The following is a 23,732-nucleotide window of genomic DNA, read 5'->3' on the forward strand; positions in this document are numbered from 1 at the left end:
CTTCTTACAAAGAAAACTTCGGCAAACGCGCCAGGAAGCCCGAGGGCCGCTGTTCTTTATGCGCAAACAGAAAAGACAGAAAAATGCGCATTCTGCGATTCGAACAGGCACGGCACAGAGATCTGCCCGGCTGCACTGACGAACGAAGAAAAAACCGAAAAACTTGCCAGGGCGAAAAGGTGCTTTCGATGCACAAGGTGGGGACACCGAGCAAAACACTGCAGGTGAAAGATAAAATGCGGGAAGTGCGAGAAAAGGCACGCTACCTCAATGTGCAACCCCAATTGGGCAGTAAGCAAAACTGACGTACCAACAGAGATCACCGCCACTAATGTACATGCAGACGCCAAAACAGAAGAAACGCAAGAAACGGCACTGCACACTTTCCGTGCCTTTGCGTTGGGGAGCACCAAATACGGCTATATCCGGTGCGTAATGGACGGTGGAAGTCAAAAAACGTTCATTCGAGCAGATATCTCAAAAACACTTGATTTGAAGGTTTTAGGAAAGGCCGACTTCCGCCTAAACACCTTTGGTGCTGCGGCCGCGCAAGTCCAAAGCTGCCGGCTGGTAGAAGTTCGCCTCCGAAGCCAATACGGACATCACGAAATAGCAATAGAGGCTATTGAGGTGCCCTTCATATGCAATGACGTCAAGCAGGTGCCCACAGATCACAGTTTTGTGCAAAAGATGGAAGTTCGAGGAGCACTGCTCGCAGACAGACCGATCCATCCGGGCATGTCTTCAGTGCCAGGTATTGGATTACTAATTGGAGCCGACCACCTTTGGAAATTTCAAACGGGAAAGGTGCAAAGATGTAACGAAAATGAAGGATTAGCAGCGGTGATTACAAAGCTTGGTTGGACGATTCAGGGACCGTTCAGTGTGACTTCAAGCCTCGCAATCGCAAACAATGTTTGCATACTAAGAATAGGCTTGGAAACTGCAGACAAGGTCCACACTACGCTGCAGAATTTCCGGGAACTAGACGCCATCGGCATAAAATATTCCCCAGAGACACACGACGAAAGAGCACTGAGCGAGGTAAATTTGGAAAAGAAATGTCTGCGCTATGAAGTTGCCTTGCCATGGAAAGACGCATCCAAAGAACTCAACGACAACAAAAATATGGCAATTCGGCGACTCGACAACCTGACAAAGCGACTATGCCGCAATCCAGATCTCGCTCAGCAATACGACGACGCCATCAGGAGTTATTTCGAGGCAGGGCATGCGGAGCGGGTGACCGAAGAAGTAGCGTCTGGGAAAGTTTATTTCATGCCACATCAGCCAGTCGTACGTAGTGAGGCAACTACAACGAAGCTGCGTGTCGTGTTCGACGCATCATCACACGCTCCGAAGAAACGGTCACTCAACGACCACTTGGAAAAAGGACCTAACCTTGTCAGTGATTTGGTGCAGATTCTCTTGCGGTTCCGCCTACACAAGGTCGCTCTCGTAGCAGACATCGAGAAAGCATTTCTGCAGAGAAGCGTGCGGCCTGAGTATAGAGACGCCCTGCGGTTCTTCTGGTACAGTAGCCCGCCGCTTAAACCGTCAGCATTGCCGGATATCGAATAATGGAGAATGACTCGGGTACCGTTCGGTACAACAGCCAGCCCGTATTTGCTGACCGCTACCCTCCTCCACCACCTTGAATGCACGACAAAGGAAGTTTCGAAAACGGCGAGCCTCATGAAGGACTCCTTTTACGTGGACGATCTGGTGACGGGGGCGGCTACAGTAAAAGAGGCGTTGAAAATGGCCACTGAAGCCATCGACATAATGAGCGACGCCGGCATACGCTTAAGGAAATGGTCCTCGAATTCCGATGCAGTCCGCGCGGCGTTTGGGGACGACGAAACTACATCTTCGAACGGTGAACAGAAGATCCTGGGAATGAAATGGAACGCAGCTGACAAGATGGCAATATCCCTGGCCAGTGTGATCAGCTCATTAACTAGCGGAGCTGCGTCGAAGCGCGTAGTGCTTGCAGACGTCGAGGCTACGAGTAATTCTCGGCCACTAGCCTACGTCTCCTCAGCACCAGAAGAAACATCGGTTCTCACGTCTTCCCATCTGCTCACTGGGAAACGGTTGATCGCCTTGCCCGAAGCGAAAGCAGCGTCCGTTCCTTCGGCCAGTGCAACCGACTTAGGCCGAAGGTGTAAATACCGACAAACGGTCATGGACTCGTTTTGGAAGCGATGGCTGAAGGAGTACCTGCTTCAGTTACGCTCGGTCCACTTGTCCGCTTCCAGCCCTGCGAGTGCGATCACAGTAGACAACTTGGTTATCGTGCATCAAGAAAAGGCGCCGAAGCATATGTGGCAGACTGCTCGCCTGGTAGAGGTCTTTAAGGGACGAGATGGACATGTGCGTTCGTGCACAGTTAAGATGCCATCCGGGGCCATCATAAGGCGACCGGTTCAGCTCCTCTATCCCTTAGAGACGCGCATAAAATGAGTAGCACTCATTTTGGGGGGGAGGATGTAAAGAATTTATAAAGAACGAGAAGAAATACCGAGCTCTTGCTCCCGAAAGAGCAGCCAGCAAAAGTCAGCTCGTTCCTAGGTATAGGCATGGTCCACTTTCCCGGAACGACCGGGGAACGCGCGATTGGGAACAAGGGTCGGCGTGGCACCCCGCTGAAGAGAAGGAGGGGCCTGGGCTGGGCCGGCGACGAGGAGGCTGTGCGCACGTGCGGGGTGGGAGTGCTGCTGGCAACGACTGGCGGAGAGAAGAGGGGACGAGACAGTGTGGAACGCACCCTTCGTCGGAGAAAGACGCGTGTAAACTTTGATGAATATATCCAGTGTTTTTGTTACCGTTAAAGAGTTTTTGTCCGCGTGTGATTTCTTCACTTTTATTCGAATCCCCTAAAGTTCGAAGTTGTAGTAAGAAAGTTCAGTTTATTATAAAATCATCAACTATTACACGCCATGCTAGTGCCCCATATATGTGAGCGCCGGTAAGTCATAGCTTTTATACACTTTCCTCCCGGGGGATGCCGTTAAGATTTTGCTCGTGATCTGCGACTGCTTGCCATTTGGGCTCCATCCAAATCTTATTGTCATAGTTATGTTTCTTTCGCGATCCGTAGCGGCGGCTCCTACCTGTCCTTGGCAGAATTAGTCCTTCAGCATTTACTGTTCCTCCTTAGCAATTGTAAACTGACATTCATTTGCGAGACTGTCAAACACTGCCTTAGTCTTTTGCATAGCAATTTCAAGGTCTAACGTTCTGTTTTTCCTACGTGCTTAACGATTCTTTTAAATTTGTTTTTTTAATTACTTAGTAATTTATTCTCGTCAGCTAGATGCAGATTACTGAAGTGCCCTCTATTCCCCATGATTACTAGCTAGTCCCCATTCCTGGTCCAAGATGAACCAGTGGCGAACAGTACTAGATGGATGGTGTTTCTCTGGCTAACACTCTTCCGTCTGAATCTTCTGCTCCTCTATTTAGGAAGGGCAATGTGTTCGTGGGAGCCACTATAATTATCTTCCAATGCTTTCACATATGGCTCATCTACGCCTTGATTTCGCCATGCACGCATGACTGTTGAGGTATCGGCCGAGTCAATTACCTTTTCGTAATATATGAATGCTATACTAAGTTTGGCCATTGTAGAGTAGCCTGCACGAAATTCTCTATACTCCTTTGGTGGATTGAAGTCTAAGGGCGACCTGTTTCGATTAGTCATTACCTTAATAACTATCTTATTCCCAAAGAATAAAAGAATAGTAAGCTAATCGGTCTGTAATTTTTCATTAACTGACGTCCCCTTTCCAATCGATTAATGTAAAGTTAGCGTTTTTCTATGATGTCAGTGCTCTCGCGGTCATAAGGTATGGCGTATACAAGGAGGGCAGTTTCTCTAGCCCATCTTTTCACTGTCGTTTAACAAATTTGCAGTTATCCTATCCTCCTGAGGTGGGTTTCTTCTTTTGTCTGCTTCTGTGATTTCTCTACTTCGCTCTACGCTAGCGATGGAACGTCATATTGCTCTGCGCTACTGCTATCCTCATCATCGTCCTGGTTACTTGGGCTTCCTCAGAGATCATCATAGTACTCCTTGGCTGCTTTGACTGTCCTGTCCATTATGGTAATAATATTGCAGTCTTGTGCTTCAGCGCAAAATTCGATTTTTACCTGTCCTTAGCATCCTCGTGACCGTCTTCAGGCTAATGCTGTTCTTTAGAGCGTGCAGAATTATCTTCATTTTATAATTCTTATGTCAGATACGCTTTTTTGATTAGGTTCAATAACTCTGACAGTTCTATCGTGTCAGTCGATTACGTGGCTTTCTGGATATGCCGTTTTTTAATCAGATCTTTTGTCTGTTTAGGAAGTTAATCGGTGTCCTGTCGCTTTGTCCTACCGCCTACTTCTTTCGTGCACCCAATAATAATAACTCTGACATTGTCGCTGAAGACGGGAATAAAACAGCGCGTGGCAAGACAGGACACGTCTTGCCTCGTTAACTCTGTTAAAAAAGACGCGCAACGGAAACGAATCATTAAAATTTAATGTTAAGCATTACCAGCGCGTAAGGGAACTTAATTGAACCGGTAGTTTTTTCTGGCTGGGAACGTGATACGAGGCCAACGGGAAGTCGCTACTAAACCTTGAGTTCTTTTCGAGGCCAATAACTGAATCGCAGAAGTTAGATCGTAGGAAAAAGCCAAAAGTGAGCTGTTTGCTTATTTGGTTATTTGCCACACACCGCGGTATGCCAGCAGTCACGGCGCACTGCGTTAGTCGGCTATTAGTGACTCACGCGCTACTAGTTTTGCGCCTGACGCTTCGTTTTCACAGGCCCGTTTTGGTATTCTTAAGGCTCAGTTTGCTTTTGCATAAGTCGTGTCATATACATTCTTTTCAGCACCTCGGGATCTTTAACGTGCAGCGAAATCTCGACACATCGGCGTTTCGGTTTTTTACTTCTATGAAAAGAATATCTGCTGTGGCTATAGGTTCGAGCATGCATCCTGTGGCTAGGGACCACAAGGTCTTAGGTCAGCTCTACACACTCTAGCGATCAGCAAGTTTCAACAAGGTGTACTCGTAATCGAGTCTGTGATCGTGATATGGCGTTGTCAGCGCAATGCGGGCGCGAAGCATACCTGAACCTCAACGATCTGATCGTCGACGCAACGAATAGAGGCCAACGATTGAAGAATAGTGTGAGTCTGACATTTTGAAAAGAAAAGATGTTCTTTAGCCGTACACTTGTTCGTCTTGAACGTTTACGACACTGTTGTGCATTTCTTCACTGCCGTGGTGCCTCTTCGATTGTGTTTCCGACGCATAATATGTACCAGAAAAGCCGCTCGGAACCGTGCAAAACGCAGAAAGGTCCACGGATTGCTTCTCGATAATTATTTTTCTCTTACACATTGAAATAAACGGATCACCAAACCGAGAAAGCCGCTCATACTTCCGCTCCAGGCAATCCCAAGACGGCAGTCCTCAAAATGGCACCGCTTATTCGTTTTGGTTCTCCTCCGGTAGATGGCAGCACGTTTGCTTAAGGTCTATTATGGGAAAAACCACACTGGTTGCTGTATTCGTTTTTTTTTTTTCGATAATTGTTACTTGCGAGAATTTGTAGCCGATCTTACAAAAGTCTCATTTTGTTCCATTCATCAGGCTACTAATTAGTTAAACTGCCCCTTTGCAGGTGCCTGTGCGCTCTCCTGCTTTTTTTCGTCGTGCGTGGCCCGCTCAGGGGGCTATGTGTTCGTGGCCATCCAGGCGAACTGGCACGCCAACCATCGGGACGCCGCTTGGCCCGTGCTTATGATGGCCGCTGGTATCCAGGCGTCGGGTAAGAGATCAAGAGTTATGGTCAGTATGGGAGAGAGTAAGAAAAATAATATGTTTAAAGATAGTTTATAGCTCTGGCAGGTTTCAATTTTAGGCTTTCGAAATCACGACTAATTTTCTGTTCCGATGGACACTTCGTGGTTTGGCCATTGAAGTAGGGCCCACGCAGCATGCACATTCTTGCATCTCTGTATGTATGTATGTATGTATGTATGTATGTATGTATGTATGCATGTATGTATGTATGTATGCATGTATGCATGTATGCATGCATGTATGTATGCATGTATGCATGTATGTATGTATGTATGTATGTATGCATGTATGCATGCATGTATGTATGCATGTATGCATGTATGTATGCATGTATGCATGTATGTATGTATGTATGTATGTATGTATGTATGTATGTATGTATGTATGTATGTATGTATGTATGTATGTATGTATGTATGTATGTATGTATGTATGTATGTATGTATGTATGTATGTATGTATGTATGTATGCATGTATGTATGTATGTATGTATGTATGTATGTATGTATGTATGTATGCATGTATGTATGCATGTATGCATGTATGTATGCATGTATGTATGTATGTATGTATGTATGTATGTATGTATGTATGTATGCATGTATGCATGTATGTATGTATGCATGTATGTATGTATGTATGTATGTATGTATGTATGTATGTATGTATGTATGCATGTATGTATGTATGTATGTATGTATGTATGTATGTATGTATGTATGTATGTATGTATGTATGTATGTATGTATGTATGTATGCATGTATGTATGTATGTATGTATGTATGTATGTATGTATGTATGTATGTATGCATGTATGTATGTATGTATGCATGTATGTATGTATGTATGTATGTATGTATGTATGTATGCATGTATGCATGTATGCATGTATGTATGTATGCATGTATGTATGTATGTATGTATGTATGTATGTATGTATGTATGTATGTATGTATGTATGTATGTATGTATGTATGCATGTATGTATGTATGTATGCATGTATGCATGCATGTATGTATGTATGTATGCATGTATGTATGTATGTATGTATGTATGTATGTATGTATGTATGTATGTATGTATGTATGTATGTATGTATGTATGTATGTATGTATGTATGTATGCATGTATGTATGTATGTATGTATGTATGTATGCATGTATGTATGTATGTATGTATGTATGTATGCATGTATGTATGTATGTATGCATGTATGCATGCATGTATGTATGTATGTATGTATGTATGTATGTATGTATGTATGTATGTATGTATGTATGTATGTATGTATGTATGTATGTATGTATGTATGTATGTATGTATGTATGTATGTACGTACGTACGTACGTACGTACGTATGTTGCCTTGATTGCGCTTTCACACTAGCTCAATAGGTACAAAACACGCCGCATGGCTTCGCCCGATCGGCCCAAATTTCCAAACATTAGAAACTCAAAAGACGTGATATTTCATGTCCAGTAAAGCTTCCACAACATTATAGGAAGAATAGGTCAAACCAGGGTACAAATGCCACCTTCTACGAGAAGAGTTCTCCAAAAAAGCAGTGGTCGTAATGAGATGGTCTGCCAATCTATGAAGAGAAAACTGATGCACAAAGAACACAGACGACGCATGTGAAAAGCGTTATCGTATTCTTAGAAGGGAAAAAAACATTTATATCGATTCATTTCGTCCTTATTTCTTTTCTTCGTTCTTTCATCCATTTGTTTCTTATTCTCTTTGCTTCTTTGCTCATTCCTTTTCTATATTTACTTTTTTTGTTCCTCTTCTCTTTTCATCATTTCTTTTACTGCCTCCTCTGGCAATTACTGTACTGTTTGTCCCGCTATTTTGGTTGTTGGCTCAATGCTAACATGAAAGTATATCTTTGGTTACTTATAAAAAATCTTCATTTTTCTTCGATCACTTTTATAGCTATTGTGACGTTTTGGTTCTAAGTGTCATGGTTTGAGTGGCATGTCAGCCCCAACCCACGGCCCGTTTCGCATCATCTAAATACGACGGCACGTTGTGTTATTTAGCATATCGAAATGAAGAATTGCTATGGACGTCCGTTCAGCAGTGATCAGAGAGAAGGTTTAAAACGCTGCAGAACCTACTAGGAAAATTAGAAAGAGTCAGCGCTGCTGCTGCTTTTGTTGCAACACTAGACACTCCATCATCTTTATTTTTATATTTTTGTAATTCCTATTTTTTATTTCATTTCTATTATTTTTCTTTTTAATGCCTTTATTTGTTTATTTCCGTAACGCACAGCAGCACCATAACGCTTGACAAGGAGAATTATGGATACGTTCGTATAAAGTCTGCGTAGACTAACAGCATGTTTAAAAAAAAGTCAGCGCTGAGCTTTGCGTTTGGCAGTTCTGAAGATCCAAATCGGGGTTCCGATTACATTTCCTTACTTGAAAACTTTCCTCGACTATACGATGAGAAGTGTGCTGTAGTGGAGGGACCCATCAGTTTGGACGAAATTAATTCAGCCATTTCTGGCCTTCAGAGCTAGAGATTTTCTGGGCCAGATGGTGTTACTAGCAAACTCTATAAAACGTTTTCGCCTGGTCTACCGCCCGTTTTGATGGAACTTTTTCAAGCATCTTATGATGTGGGTTTTGTGCCTACCATTTACAATTCCTGGCACACAATATTTATTCACAAAAGCAAAGATACTAATAGGTTGAAAACTGCTAAAGGATATTGTCCAATTTTCTCTGTAATGCTGATTACAAAATTTTTGCCAAGGTTCTTTGTTGTCGTCTGCAGCTGGTCATTATGGACTTGATTGGTACGCAACAGATATGTGGTTTCCGAAGCCGCAGTGTTGAAATACATATCCATATTGCACGTACATTATTGGAGACAGTATCAGATTAGACGGGCCAAGTATCTCTGATTCAATTTGACCTGGCGAAGCCGTTTAATAAAGTTCAGAACGATTTCTTGTTCGCGGTCTTGAAGTATGCAGATATTGGGAGCTTTTTGCTCAAAGGCATAAGGATGTGCTATAAAACACTCTATATCAGGCTAATTGTTAATTAGGAGCTAACGAAATCAATACCCTTGGAATCATCTGTTCGACTGTCTCCACGGTTGTTTGCCTTTTATCTGTGACCCCTCTGTCTCAGTACAGCCATCCGAGGTTTCTCTCTGGCTCAATGTGAAATCAAGATTTACGCCGTCGCTCATAATGTCGCCCTCATTTGCCCTGACAAAAAGAGTGTACTTGAGGCTTTACACTTCACTAAACAGTTATGCGATGTATCAGGCGCGGCTCTTAATTTAGATAAATCCAAGGGCTTTATTCTTGGTCATTGGTATACTAGTCCAAGCCAGTTTGGTGGCATATATATGCTGTAAAGTCCTTTTCAGTATCTAGGGGTCCGGCTGCGCCACCTTCGCAACAGTACAGCGTACTAGCATTCACAAATCGTATCTATGCGGCGACAAACACTGGCTTGGATGGGTAAGGAATTATCAGTGTTTGCTAGGGCACAAATATGTAACATACTTTTGTTAGCAAAGCTTGCGTATGTCCTTCAAATCCTTCATTGTGCAAGGAGGAAGGTATAATACACAGAATATTTGCAACCTTCGTGTGGCGCTCTCAATGGGAGTCCATGCGGCGTGACAACTCAGGGTGGAATGGGCCTTGCTCACCTATTCATGCATCAACCTTTTTTCGTTTCATTTTTTTTTTTTCAAATAGGCAAACAACCCGTTTATTGCAGCTGCGCTCATTAGGCGTCTTAGTTCTCAATTGCTTTACTTATTCGCACCGACTGTGCAGGCTGGTGAGAGGCCTTTATGGGGATTCCTTAAGGAGGTTGCTGACACTTTCAATTTTCTCACCGTGTGTTTCTCTGTAGAATACCTGTATAGCTTCTCGAGAAAGCAGCTGACCCAGGTTCTCACTGAGTCTTTGTTCCCTACACCATTGTATCGGCAGCCTTATCCTGGGCTTTTGGACACCACTGTCCTAAAGCGTGTTAGGCGAATGGGCATTCAGGCAGCCACAAAAACGTTCTTTTTCAAACTACACACAGCGACGGTGCCTGCCAAGACATTTCTTCGTGATAAGAAGATGTTCGTGCCCTGGACGTTGAATTGGCGTCTGCGTAACGTGGCTGAGACAATTAATCATTGCTTTATTCTGAGTTGAATGGGCCTTAGCCAGCCTTGCTAAGAACAAAGCTTGCGGAATTGATGGCATTCCAGCTGAGTTGCTTCAAAACCTCAACCATGACGCTGTTAACATTCTGCATACATTATGTCACAAGATTTGGACAACCCTGCAGTGGCCACAGGATTGGAGGAGGTCAGTTTACATCCTCATTCCAAACAAAGGCAGTGCCAAAGATTGTTCCAACTACCGCACGATCGCGCTTATTTCGCATGCTAGCAAGGTGATGTTGAAAATCCTCCAAGGTAGGCTGCAGCAGTAGGTGGATCGGGAGCTTCCGGACGTGCAAGCTGGGTTTCGCAAGGGCAGAGGAACTAGAGACCAAGTTGCCAACCTTCGCTGGATCATGGAAAAAGCAAGAGAGTTCCAGAAACCCATCTACTACTGCTTTATTGATTATGCGAAAGCGTTTGACTGCGTAGATCACAGCAGATTGTGGCAAGCTCTTCAAGAGATGGGAGTTCCAATTCACCTTATCTGTCTCCTCAGGAACCTGTATGAAGGGCAAGAGGCCACAGTCAGAACTGGGCATGGTCTTACTGATTGGTTTCCGATTGAGAAAGGAGTGAGGCAAGGCTGCATACTGTCGCCCTGCCTATTTAACCTATATGCAGAGTGCATCATGAGGAAGGCCGGTCTGGACGAGTCTTCAGATGGAGTGAAGATTGCTGGAAAACGTATCAACAACCTTAGATATGCGGATGATACCACTTTAATGGCAGAAAGTGAAGCGGAACTCAAGAGACTTCTGATGCGCGTACAAGAAGAGAGTGAGCAGTTTGGGCTCAAACTGAACATTAAAAAAAAACAAAGATCATGGCGTCTTGCCCTATCAAGTCCTGGAGCATCAATGGACAAGAAGTGGAAGCTGTGACAAATCTCTCTTCTTGGGCTCCAAGATTACCTCGGAAGGAGACTGCAGCCATGAAATTAGGAGACGCCTGCTTCTGGGAAAGAGAGCAATGGTTAGCCTTGACCGCCTAGTAAAGAGCAGAGACATTAGTCTGCCAACCAAGATCCGTATAACTCGTGCTATAGTCTTTCCAGTTGTGATGTATGGATGCGAGAGTTGGACTGTGAAAAAGGCTGACCGCCGAAGAATTGACGCGTTTGAATTGTGGTGCTGGCGAAGACTCTTGAGAGTTCCTTGGACTGCTAGAAGATCAAATAAGTCAATATTGTCGACCAGAAACCCTGACTGCTCATTGGAGGGTCAAATTCTAAAGTTAAAGCTCAGCTACTTTGGTCATCTGATGAGAAGAGAGGAGTCGCTGGAGAAAGATTTGATGTTGGGAAAGGTTGAGGGTAGCCCGAGAAGGGGTAGGCAGCGAACGCGATGGTTAGATGGCGTCCTCGAGGCACTGCAGATGAAGTTATGTGACGTTAAGAAGATAGTGAGAGACCGGAAAGCGTGGCGTGACATGGTCAATAGGGTCACGAAGAGTCGGACACGACTGAACGACTGAACTGAACTTATTCTGAGAAGTGATGCTGTGCTTATTTGGGAAATAGTATACAACGAGCTCTTAACAAGAACATTGAAATTACACGATATACTATTAGATTTTTGCCAGTTGACAAAACTTCTGTTGTGCCTTATGATCTATTTCTGTTGATGGGAATATTCAGTTTTTGGAAAAGCCGTATAACGGACAGATATGCCGCGCCACCAAGTTCGTCCAAATGCGTGTTTCATGAGCAGTGTGCTTTAGTGAGGACTGTATATGCTGCACGCGAAGAATCTCCAAACTGGCTGCCGTACCTAGATGTATGTGTGTGCCTCCCTGAATTTTTATGTTTTGATGTTGGTGAAATATCGGATTAGAGATATGTTGCGCTCGTATTAGGCAGAATGGCAACTTGAGACATGAATAAAGTTTGAGTAAATAAAGTTTTTCTTTTTTTTCCCGAAGCTTTTTTTTTCATAAAATAAAAAAAAAAAACATCGACGCAGAGTAGTCATTAGCGCACTCGGCTGGCACACAGATGGTGGTTCGATTCCTGCGTGGACATGATTTTTTTCCTTAAGTGCGAATTCATGAGGAACCACTCTGGTTTCGCGCTTTGGTCACGTGCTCTGATGACATGTTGTGATGACGCCCTTCATAAGAGTAGAAATATTTTTGCAGTAAAAAAGTCGCTTCCGCTCCTCAAATAAAACTGTTTGCACGCAGCACAAGTTTCGTACTATTTTCGTCATATATTTTAGAAATGCCGCCCATTTTCGACCATTTCATTCGGGGGAACAGAACCGACAGGTTACCTCTAACCCGAGACTTGGTTTTCACCGTGACCAGACTGTGAGGATGACATGAAAACTTTCCATGGAACGGAGAGTGGGCTATCATTAACAAAGACACTGTGCTAAACTCAGTGGTGTTGATTTTCGGCTGGCTCCTCGAATTTCTCCGAGTTTTTTTGTCCACATGCGAAACAGTTGAAAAGCGCTGAAGCCGTGCACATCTTAGTGTTAATGACTGGAGGCGCAGAAGTAAAGCAAGCATACAGAGCACGTATACTTGCAACCGAGTTCTGACAAGGAGCACATGCAGCAATAACTCCAGAAAATAGTTGGCTGTAATATGTCATCAATTGTGGCTCTAAAAACAAGACAAAAAGAGCGAGGACACATGGCGTGTCTGTGCATTCGCTCCAAGGAATATCTCGGCTCTACGCGTTTTCTTGCCTACCCCATTGTCATCGACCTAGGCTGCTTGACCATGCCGCAGCAAGGCAGCAGACAACCTCTGGCGTCATTGTTGAACTGGGATGCAAGGACGATCCTGCGGGCGGAACAGACAGAAAAGGAGGTTGGTTACAGGTGGGAGCTGCAAACAGGCCCAGCATTGTCTTAACGATTTGATGCTTCCATAATAGTCCATAATAGTGACGTAGAAACTTGAGGGGATGAGCGCCAAGGCCAGGCTTCGGCAACTAGTGTCCAAGGTTATTCGGATCATGCCGTAATAAAGAACAAGACGACTTATTCGTGGACGCGAATAGGTCGTCACCCTTCTGGAATAAACAGCACATCAAATTTGTGCAAGGCAAGCAAACAATACAAGCGTTGGATGAGAAACCTGCTCATCCACAGCTTTTATAAAGCAGATGAACCGGCTCACTCAGGAGAGTGCCAATGAGCTGCATATACTTTGCATACTTTGTACACATACCATTGACGGGGTCATGTTCGGTAAACGACGCAGCATTGTTGACGCAAACGTACCGTCCTCAGGACGCATTTTTATTTTTGCAGACGTTTCACTGATGTGGAATGAAGACAAGCGACATTAAAGGAAACAGCTGGCTATTGTTGGAGAATTATTAACATAAAATGGACTAAGTAACCGAAGTTGTTCCTGTAGATGCTGGCAATGTTGATTAAAAGTGACGATAGCCAGATAGGTGGGCCTAAAACAGACACAAAATCTGTGTTGCTGCGCCTGAATTCGGCACATACATGCCGACAAGCACGAAATATAATAAGGGAGTAATTACTCATTGCATCCACCCAAGCGCAGCCATACAGCTACAAAGGAAAATTATACAGCTTTCTCAGAAACTTCGTAGTTAAAGAAGAATTCGTCCTGATCCGGGAATCGAACCCGGAACCACCGCCTTTCCGGGGCAGTCGCTCTACCGACTGAGCTAACCAGGATGGTCAGCTGATCAGATGGTAGGGCGAGAGCGAATATATCTATAGCTCGAAGTGGGAATGGTATTGGTCAAATATTTAGGGGAATCCCCCAAGGTGGAGTAGCTTTGTAATAAGGGAGTAATTACTGATTGCATCCACCCAAGCGCAGCCATACGGCTACAAAGGAAAGCTATACAGCTTTCTCAGAAACTTTGTAGTTAAAGACGAATTATATTTACGAATTTTTATTTAACTACGAAGTTTCTGAGAGAGCTGTATAGCTTTCCTTTGTAGCCGTATGGCTGCGCTTGGGTGGATGCAATGAGTAATTACTCCCTTATTACAAATCTACTCCACCTTGGGGGATTCCCCTAAATATTTGACCGAGCACGAAACATGCTCCAGCTTGCTGCGAAACAAAGCAAAATCAGTGCGATATCTCGAGTTAGGCACTTTATTAAAAGTACCGTGTTATCGCTGAGAACATGGTCGTATAGGTGCATGTACCGTAGCGGGGACTAATATGGGATGGAGTGGGAGCTAAGAGGCCTAAGAGGAACCGATTATAGGACCTATATAAACCCATAGGAAAAGGGGAACCTCATATTCTGCTCGCTTACGCCCCCCTCATTGGCGAACCGTTTTCTGTCGCTGGCGCAGCCGGCTGTGACTGGAAAGGTAGGAAGTACCTAATAAAATGTGCAAGGTGTAAATATGCAAAATAGGTAAGTTAACTTCAGCTCAGCGAAATACGAAGGAAACAATTTAAGAGGACGCCTAAGCTTCGCAACAACAGGCTTTAGGAAGTGAGCAGCACTTGTACATTTTCCGGCATGCAGGAATGCTCTCGGGGCCACTGGCGCAGCGCTTCACCGTGAGACCAGTGGTGATCGCAGGCAGCGTAATGTCTTCTTTGGGCCTTATCCTGTCATCCTTCGCTCCAAGCACCACAATATTGACAATCACGCTTGGTGGTATTCACGGTAAGCAAGAGCGCCCTGTTTTTTCGAACAATGATCAGAATCGCATGCACTGCCACGAAGTGCAGGCAAGGTTGCGTTAAGACACTAATTGTACGCACGTTTATGTGTAAAGAATTTTATAGTTGGAGGCGAGGCGAGATGAGGAAAAAACAAATGAAGAAAAATGTGGGATGGAATATGCTGAGCCACCAGCAGGTTGGTAGAATGTTCGTGGCTCCGTTGGTTTATGATGCTGCATGGACCAGGTGGGTGACCATTAGCTAGATGTCGAATGCTTTGCTGTACAGCGTCACCACCCACTGCTGGTATGTCTGGATGAGGTAAGTTCAGTGGTTGGGCTGTACAACCCCCAGGATATGTGGCATAGAGTGGGTCAGGAACCACACCAGGGGCAGAGAGCCGCAGCGGGTGGGGTATAATTTATTCCTGGCGTAAGTTAGGACATGTCAGTATGGATGGCGCACCAGTCAATGACTCAGCTTTTGTTCATTTCTTGCGTAGCGGGAAATATTTACGTCCCTCCTCTGCCTTAGAAGTTCCAAGCGATAGTCATATACACTGAATAAAGGAAGCGGATATAGGAGGGGCTTGGTGGTCTACTCGCCTAATGCTCTGGCCGGGCTATTATGCGCCATATTATTACCTTTGAGCCCTTCGTGTCAAGAGGTCTCTATGATGTCGTTGTCTTCTATGTGCACCCGGCGGAGTGGAGAAGAGACGATACTCTCGCCTACACTCGGGCCTTTGTGTAAGATAGCGACAAGCCGCCTGAGTGGCTGATATAGGGGTGAAATCCCATCTTTCTGGATGTGGTAGCTAGGCCCACTTCTGCGTTTTCTGCCTTCAGTTGGTGATCCGCAGAAACGGCCGCTTGTATGACAGCTTTAAGAATGCATTACCAGGAAGAAATGAAGCTAATATAATAATCGGAAGGACTTTTTGTGAAGCCAAATTTTCGCATGTGCTTTCGAGAAAGAAAAGAAAAAGGTTCGAATAACTTAACTGAGAATTGCAAACAAGTCGAATGAAAACTTCCAAGTCCAATGTAACAGTGACGGTCCATAGTATCGAATGTGATTTTATTAACCTAGAACTAGAGCCCCTTCTTGAACTATTTCGGCGCTGTGTGTTTCTCTTGACCTGAAGCCGTTGGAAGCTGCCGATTTGGGCACCAGGACGTTTTTAGAAGGGAATAGCACCCACCGGAATCCAAAGATATGAGTGAAACACGCGACTCTTTGGCTGTACGAGCATGTACTGCGTGGCTTGGTTAAAACAGAGTTTTCTATGTATTTCGGGTTGTCTCTCATGTAATGTGGTAGACCACATTTGCCTGCATTTGCGCAGATGCAAGCAAAAAAAATCTAAATGCTAGCGCACACCTAACCACGCTAAATGGACAGTCATTTTTTCTCGTAATATAGGTGTGTACAACAGAATAGAATATTCTTCCTAGGCCGAATAATTTAGTTCAGTTGTTTTAAAGGAAACCTTGGACACTCTAAAGCAGAATTATATTGTGAACTTTGAAGGCCATTGCTGAGGACCGGAACATCTGTATTGGATGAAACAATCCCAACACTGATTTTGTATAAAATGATGTAACATTTACAGCCATAATTACAGATTTACTACAATGTGCGTGTGCCATCACAACTTTAGAATAAACCTGCAAACTGGCTCAAGAGGTAAAGCTAACGTCTCAGCAATTCACGGTTCACTAGAAAGAAAACCTATTGCATTGAAGACGCATTATTGTAACCTTCCTATTGATTTTAACCTGATACAAAATAGCAGCCGAATGGCTGGCATAGTAACGTTTAGGTAACAAATGCAGTCCCCTCCGAAGCTCGCTGAAACGCATTACATGTAGCAAAGATCGTTCAGATATTTTCTTATTATTTTACCTTGTTTCAGGCTTCGGCGCGGGCATGGTCGTAATGACTCAACCGATATGTCTGGCGCAGCACTTCGTTGCGTACAAGGGCCTCGCCACAGGATTGAACTTTGCCGGAGCAGCACTCGCCTTCTTCGCCTTCCCTGTCTTCCTAGAATACCTGACGCGGCTGTACGGGTTCCGAATGGCGATCCTCCTGTATGCAGCAATCTCGCTGAATGCCTTAGCCTTCACACTGTTCATTCGTCAGCCGCACTGGCTCGCACGACCGGGCCGTGCACAGGGAGGCCCTCCGAACTGCCAACAAGGAGCCCCAATAGCCAATAACAAGGATTCAAAAAACATAGTTACAGGACTGACCAACCAAATTCACGAAGGACCATACAGTAGCCATGAAGAACAAGACTTTGTGGAGTGCCAATGTGCACCTCAGCGGAGTAAAGATGGACTGACGAACGCTGGCGGGGCCTTTGATTTCTCGACTGACGCCGGCGAACCTTTGGCAACCAAGTTTGTGTGGAGGAGAGTGTCGATGAAGACAGTATTCGGGTCCATTGTGAGCGCGACAGCAGCTCTGGCTGGGAGAACTAAGAAAAAAGAGAAAACCGCCCACGAACCGGGCTCCTTTCGCCACAGCCTTACTGTCTTGAAAGAACCATTCTTTTACTTGGTACTGTACACCTTTCTTTGTTATGCATTCATGTTCGACATCTACAGCTCACTGATGGTTGACTTCGCTGTCAGCAAGGGTATACCGGTGCAGAGCGCCGTCGCCATGACGTCACTGACTGCGGTTGCTGACCTTGCCGGCCGTCTCGTGCTACCTACAGTAGCCGACAGGGGGCTGGTGTCCAGGGAATGCCTGCTCACTTTAGTGAAGGGTGGTGCAACAGTAGTGATGTTTTTGTTACCCCATGTGAGTAGTTATGGCGCCATATTCACCCTCGCCAGCTGCGCCGCTTTGTACATTGGCTGCGTCGTTGTGATGTGCTCGGTGCTGATAGCGGAATTCCTGGGCGTCGACCGCGTGGCACTCACTTATGGACTGGTCACAGGAATAACGGGACTCACAGCATTCGTCAAGCCCCTTATAATTGGTAGGTGGCCTCTAATCTGTCTCACCTTATTAAGCTGTGCAAAATGGATAACAAAGACGCGGACGATCACGCAGAGGAAACAGGCATCATATCATATGGGACTCCTAAGGCGCGTTTACTGCATTTAGCAGAGCACAGCGTATATTAAATGCAATTTTCGTCATGGTCAGGTTTTCATGGCGCAGGCAGAAACAGCTTCTGTGCCATTAAAATAAAGGCTTATTATTGTGCGTATTCGGAGAATAGGCTATCTAATTAGTGGATAGTGCTCAAGAGTAATAAATGTTCTAAAAGATTATTTAGTGATGTATAACAGGATCGTAATTGTGAAAGCTGATATTTTCATAAAATAAAAAAACAGTAGTTTTAACTTTTTCATGCTTTACTTCCATCTGAAAGTCAGCCAAAAAAAAAAGGGCCAAAAGGGGTTCTTAATAAACTGAACACGCAAGTGTACCATACTTTTTGAAAGCTAAATCAATGCTCTATTAGAAGGTTGCGAAATGTGAAAATGGATTCTTGTGACAAAACATAGCCGCACTCGGGTACAGGTGGAAGGTGTCACTTGTACCCCTTGTCATATTTGCGTGAAGTTTTAGCAGTGTAAGTACGAAGGACATTAATTACAAATGCAAGGCAGGGGTGCCGACGTAAGCGTTTTTTCGCCCTTCGAGAAGGCCATCATGTGCAGGGGTAGTCAAAAGTTCCCAGGGCACAGGTTCTGCTGGTGGTCGGCATATTCTGGCACTGAAGATTCCATTAAAGGAATTAATTATCTCGGATGTTAGAATAACGATTCGTGTGCCCTGCACAGATATTTTGAAACATGTGGCTGTAGTAGCCGCCTAAGTATACTGCTCAGAAGAAGACCGTGTGGCCTGGGAACGTTTGACTACCCCTCTACATGACAGGGTAGGTTTTCTCCCGAAACAGCTGGGACTGTGGTATCGGTACCTAATTGTTTTCCACAAAACACGTAGTTGAGTTAATTACACTATTATGTATTTTTCATGCTTTATGCATTATATACGAACATTATGTAAGAATTTATAACAACATTCGATTCGGATTTGTGTAGCATAATTTTAGCCAAGTGTGGCTTTTCAGTAGCTGCAAAAAAATACATTTTTGTGCTGCCACAAAAGACGCTCGTGAGAATTTGGTAGCGAGCCGCTTTTAGTAAGTTTCAGTAGCAATATTAGACTCCTATGTGATTGCAACAGAAAAGCAGTGAGAAAATACAGACAAAAGAAACTAAACCAGAAAAACTGCAGAATAGCATGACAAAATTGGATGGACATTTCAGCTTTGCCTTCAAGAGTTTGAAGTGATAGCAGTAATGGCTGCCGTTGGATGGCTATGTTAACGTTCCTGTCCGTCACCTCCCACTGTTGGCCCCTATGCTGAATGGACGGAGTCAATAACGAAAAAGAAGTAAAGGGCCTGATTTCAATTTTTCTCGAAAGTGAGCTCTTTCAAACAATAAGGAGCATTGCAGAATCTGCATTGGAGTAATGCTAAAGGACGGATGCTGCTGTTGGTTGCTTCTGGTTGCTTCTAGTTGCTCCTAGTTGCTTCTGTTTACTTCTATTCTTACATGAAGAGTACGCCATTCGCGTACTTCCTGCACAGTGGAATGTTTTTTTGTATGGTTTTTCCTTTTTGCTCTTATTGAATTTCGGTTCCTTTGTTTTGTTTTTTTGTAAGTTTTTCGTTGTAATTACATTTTGTTATTTATTGTCTATATTTTTCTTGTTTTGTAATTTTGATTTTGACTTTTCTTTCTCACTTCGGTATATTGCATTTTATCCACCTTCGGTTTTGTCACTCTAGGTTTTGTGACGTCACAACCTTCTTTACCCATTTTAGTCTTCGGTACTTTCATATTGCGCACCATCATTTCCTATGCCCTTTTTGTCTCTACTTCCGGTTGCGCGACGTCACATTCATCAAGCCACCCTAATGGACTGACTTAATTAACTATTTTAGTTTTGATACAATCACATTGCGCGCCGCGGTAAGTGGTTAATGACACCATTTTCTCCTTTAGTTTTACATTTTTTGCCTCTAATTATTAACTTAATTAACTTATTGGCCGAATTATTTTTTTTCGCGCACAATATTACGTCACCCTCTATCGATTGACACCACTGATTAACCGCTACCACTTCTCAATTACTAACAACTGGTACGGACACAATTTTGCGGACACGTTCTGCGGACGCAGTCTGCATTCTCGGTGTGCGGACAGAAATCTGTAAACATAGCAAAATAATGCTTTCGCAATAATAAGAATAAGAACCAACATAAAATGAAGTAGCGAGGAAAGAGAATTATTTGAGAATACAACCGGCACATAGTAAAGTACAGAATACGCTTTGAGTATAATGCCATGTTTGTTGTGATTCTTTGAATGGGCAAGCATATTTTATGAACCATACGCACATTTTGAATTATTTTATGAACTGCAGCATGAGCAGTGATATATTAAAAGCATTTACAATGAAAATAAATTAACTATGATGATACCTATGAACATAAACTGAGGAAAAAATACCATCTCTTCTTGTGGAAAAAAAATCTGCCAGTTTGAAATTTTGCGAGGATGGCATGCGAAGCACGTGCTTTTGATGTAATATTATTTGCGGCATGATTTAGCCGCATAAGATGGAACTCTGGTTGCTAGATATATTCGCCTCTGACGAAGTCAATGCTAGGTATAGCAGACATCGTGGAAAGCAGCAATTTCGCATTGCACTTTACGTCCGAAGGATCACATGGCACCTGTTCACGGCCGCCGGAATGTGGCCGTAATATTTACACAGATCATTGCAATCTTACTTTATTTATTTTACTAAGAATGAAGAATTTTATAGGTTAGTTGCAGTAGGGATGCCCACCTTATAGCCAAAAGAAGGTGAGATGTGAACAATTCTTACGAGCATGTAAAAAAATGCCCACAAACATGGGCTCTATTAGTAGTAGGGTATGACTAATACCCTCTTGATTAAGTATGGACAGTACGATCTAAATGTATAACTGGAGCGCATTCTTCTGAAAATTTTGAAAACAAAATTTTATAAAAATATTGCACAGACTTGCAAGCTGCCGATAGCAAAGTCTATTCACGAGATCTGATGGGAGGAAGCTTTTCACACCTCAGCCCCAATAAGACACAAACAAGCAGGGGAGAGATGTCGCTCAGAACATCGCGTCCGACAAGTTTTCCCCATTACCATTACTGCACATTGTCTCATCGGGCCTGTTTATTTTTCTTTCCTAATTACTTTTATACATTGAGTCAATAAACCACGTGATTAAAAAGTAAGCAGGATAGTTTACGCTTCCCTCACTAAAAACCATTGAAGAGTGTAGAAAACGGATCCCGCCGCCCATCGTGTATCACGCAATTCCTGGAGTGAATTACGCAGACTATTGATCATCGTACCCTATAATCTTTAATGACCTAAGAAATATCTCATTCATCTCTTACTAATACTCTCCTTACCAACACTATAAGAACAAACTTAGTTTCACAGCTCCGCCCAGAGATGTATCTCCGGTGGCCGTCGCGTGAACTAACGGCGCTGCAGTCGACTCTTGCTGCTTGGCGGAGTCTGCTACGCGCGTTGCGGAATTATGGAGCGGTCAGCACACATATAGCTTTTGCGTGCTGCCGTTGCGCTGTAGGTGGCTGCGGTATAATTATACCTACATTACGACTCCGAAACGATGCACTGCATTGGAGAACGCGTTTGTGTTATGAGAAATTCATTTCTTAAAACAAGTGTGAGCGCATTCGGCTAGCTCGCTAAAACTAACATTCTAGTAACGTTGTCTGCTCTTCGTTTTAATTTCTTTTTATTACACGATTTTCTAACCCGCCAGTAATTTGCATTAACTTATGACGTAGCCATTCATTTCGCAGCGTTCAGCGAGGCGCCATTCAATTCTTCGCTTCTTATTTAGCATCCACCTTCTTTTCTAGTTTCAATTCAATTTGTGACAGGGATTCAAGCCACCGACATGTGTGCCTCCATTTTTATTCCGTTCACTGTAAACGCAGGGTTTGCGCCGAGAAGATGCTGCGTCTTCCTTTTAAAATCAACCAAATAGACGTACGCTTTGCCAACAACATGCCAGCCTCTAGATGCCTGAAATGGACGGAATGAAGATACGGCGTTAAAGGCGCTATCGCGTACTATCGTAAGACAAGGCTTAAGCGTTCTGCCTTGTATTTTTTTATTTTATTATCAGGCCTCTTCACGCTGGCCTGCATGATTTCCACCGGGGGCAACGAAGCCTATTGAAATGATTACTAAGAAGTGCATCATTTTTTTCATGTCACTGATAGACGTTCTCGAGATTAAAAGGTGGGGACAAGCTCTGCGAATAGAGATAAGTTACGTTGAAGTGAAAAATTTGTGATCTGCATTTAGAAAACGAACTATATTCAAGTACTCTCGGGATAGTTCGTGTAGCAAGGCTCTTTAGTTTCTACCCGGTACATATTTCGAACGCAAAAGGCATAATATACTGAAGAGAAAGCAACCTCATAATCGCGCTGGTCCGTGTGTTTCGACAGCTATGCCGGAAGAAAACTTGTAAGATTCCAAGAGGCTATCAGTGTACATAGCGCAAATTGGACAGCTGAGCTGTACAAACGGATTTTGATTTGGATCATTTTGTTTGTCACATTACCAGCAATACGAAGGAAATTGGAGTATTTCCGCGACGAGAAAATAGACAAGCCATTAGGGGGAGGAAAGTTGCTTTGCTTGTTGAGAAGACTTTTGTCAGAGGGTTTACAAAAGTATGTCTGGCAACCGTGAACGGCACGCTGATCCCGCGCTGGCCGCCACATTTTGTTCGCTCCATCCGTTCGCTTCGAGTCCGTCCGTCAGCGCTCACCGTTCTGTTCGCGCTTTTCACGTTTTAACCTAGTGTGCTGTGTTTGGACCTCTCTTCTGTCCCTGGCTGTTTCTGTTAGCGACGCCTAGAAGCGTAGTTTGACAGCCGAGACTTGGCGGGGCCCACCGGCCGCGCTGCCGAGCGCAGTTACAAATTGTTCTACGAGTCGTGCATGGGCCCCTCGGCAATCCGCAGCGTCATCCCTATCCAGGTACAGTATCCAGAGTTCTGTAATGTGGATTGTTTTTTGTCTGTGCGCCTTTGCTGTTTACTTAAACGCCTGTGAGAGATCATCGCGAGTTTGTTTGCTTGTTTTGCGCAATCACCGTCGCTCATCCCACTGGAAGATACTTGGTTGATGAAATGAGCGAGGATGCATTTTATTTTATGATAAAAGGATCGTGCGTAATTTGACGTATGTTAGACTGGTGCTTAGCACGTTCTTTCCCATGCTGTCGGCGCAGTAGTTGGCAATAGTCTCGGAAATAATCGGGGGCTGCGTAAAAACAAAAGTGCCAAGGTAATTTGTGCTTCCAGTGAATGAATATTGATTGGTGTGCGATAGGCGATGACGATCGTTAATAAAATCTTTGTAAATAATTGATCAATTGATGAAATAAAGAAACAAAAAAAAAGGAAAAATTGGAAAGTAAGGGTTTAAAGGTCTCAGGATGAAAAACCAGTGCTTGGTGATGCTAAGGAAGAAAATTTAGAATGTGTAATTGATTAATTCAAATAATTGAAGAATGTGTTCAAAAGCCGATTGTTGCTGACGCATGCGTATTGGTGGATAAAAATATAAAACGTCAAATAAATAAGTAAAGAAATGATAGAAATATAACATAACATATGTTACTTTTGATGAATTCATATTTCACTGCATTGTATTCTTTTCGCCCCTCCTGCTAGGGCCCAGTTAGGGCCTGCAGTATTTGGTAAATAAAATAAATAAAAGAGCTAAAATATAACACGTGAAGAAAGAAAACATCGTGCATGTGTGTGTATGAGAGAGACACTATCATAGCGTTATACCTTTAACGCCGGAGCTTAAGTGACCCCCTAATTTTTCTATAACGATATGATATAATGTAAATCTGTTTTTAAGAACACAGCCAGTTGCACAAAGCACAAACAC

At 43.7% G+C, this 23,732-nt stretch overlaps 1 protein-coding gene and 1 non-coding gene across 2 annotated transcripts in view; one reads left to right on the forward strand and one right to left on the reverse strand.

Annotated features, from left to right (window-relative positions):
• The window catches only part of LOC146195179 (monocarboxylate transporter 14-like), a 51,435-nt gene that overhangs the window by 8,070 nt on the left and 19,633 nt on the right, over positions 1-23,732 (forward strand). The window contains exons 2-4 of the mRNA XM_084597716.1: positions 5,687-5,833; positions 14,549-14,692; positions 16,610-17,686. Of these exons, the coding sequence (XP_084453842.1) occupies positions 5,687-5,833; positions 14,549-14,692; positions 16,610-17,686 (1,368 nt within the window). The remainder of the gene's footprint in view (positions 1-5,686; positions 5,834-14,548; positions 14,693-16,609; positions 17,687-23,732) is intronic.
• On the reverse strand, positions 13,657-13,730 carry TRNAS-GGA (transfer RNA serine (anticodon GGA)). Its single transcript has one exon. It is a non-coding gene; the product is annotated as a tRNA-Ser (tRNA).

Source organism: Amblyomma maculatum, chromosome 3 (assembly GCF_055883805.1).
Source record: "Amblyomma maculatum isolate TAMU_Amacu chromosome 3, ASM5588380v1, whole genome shotgun sequence".
NCBI classification, from domain to species: Eukaryota; Metazoa; Arthropoda; class Arachnida; order Ixodida; family Ixodidae; genus Amblyomma; species Amblyomma maculatum.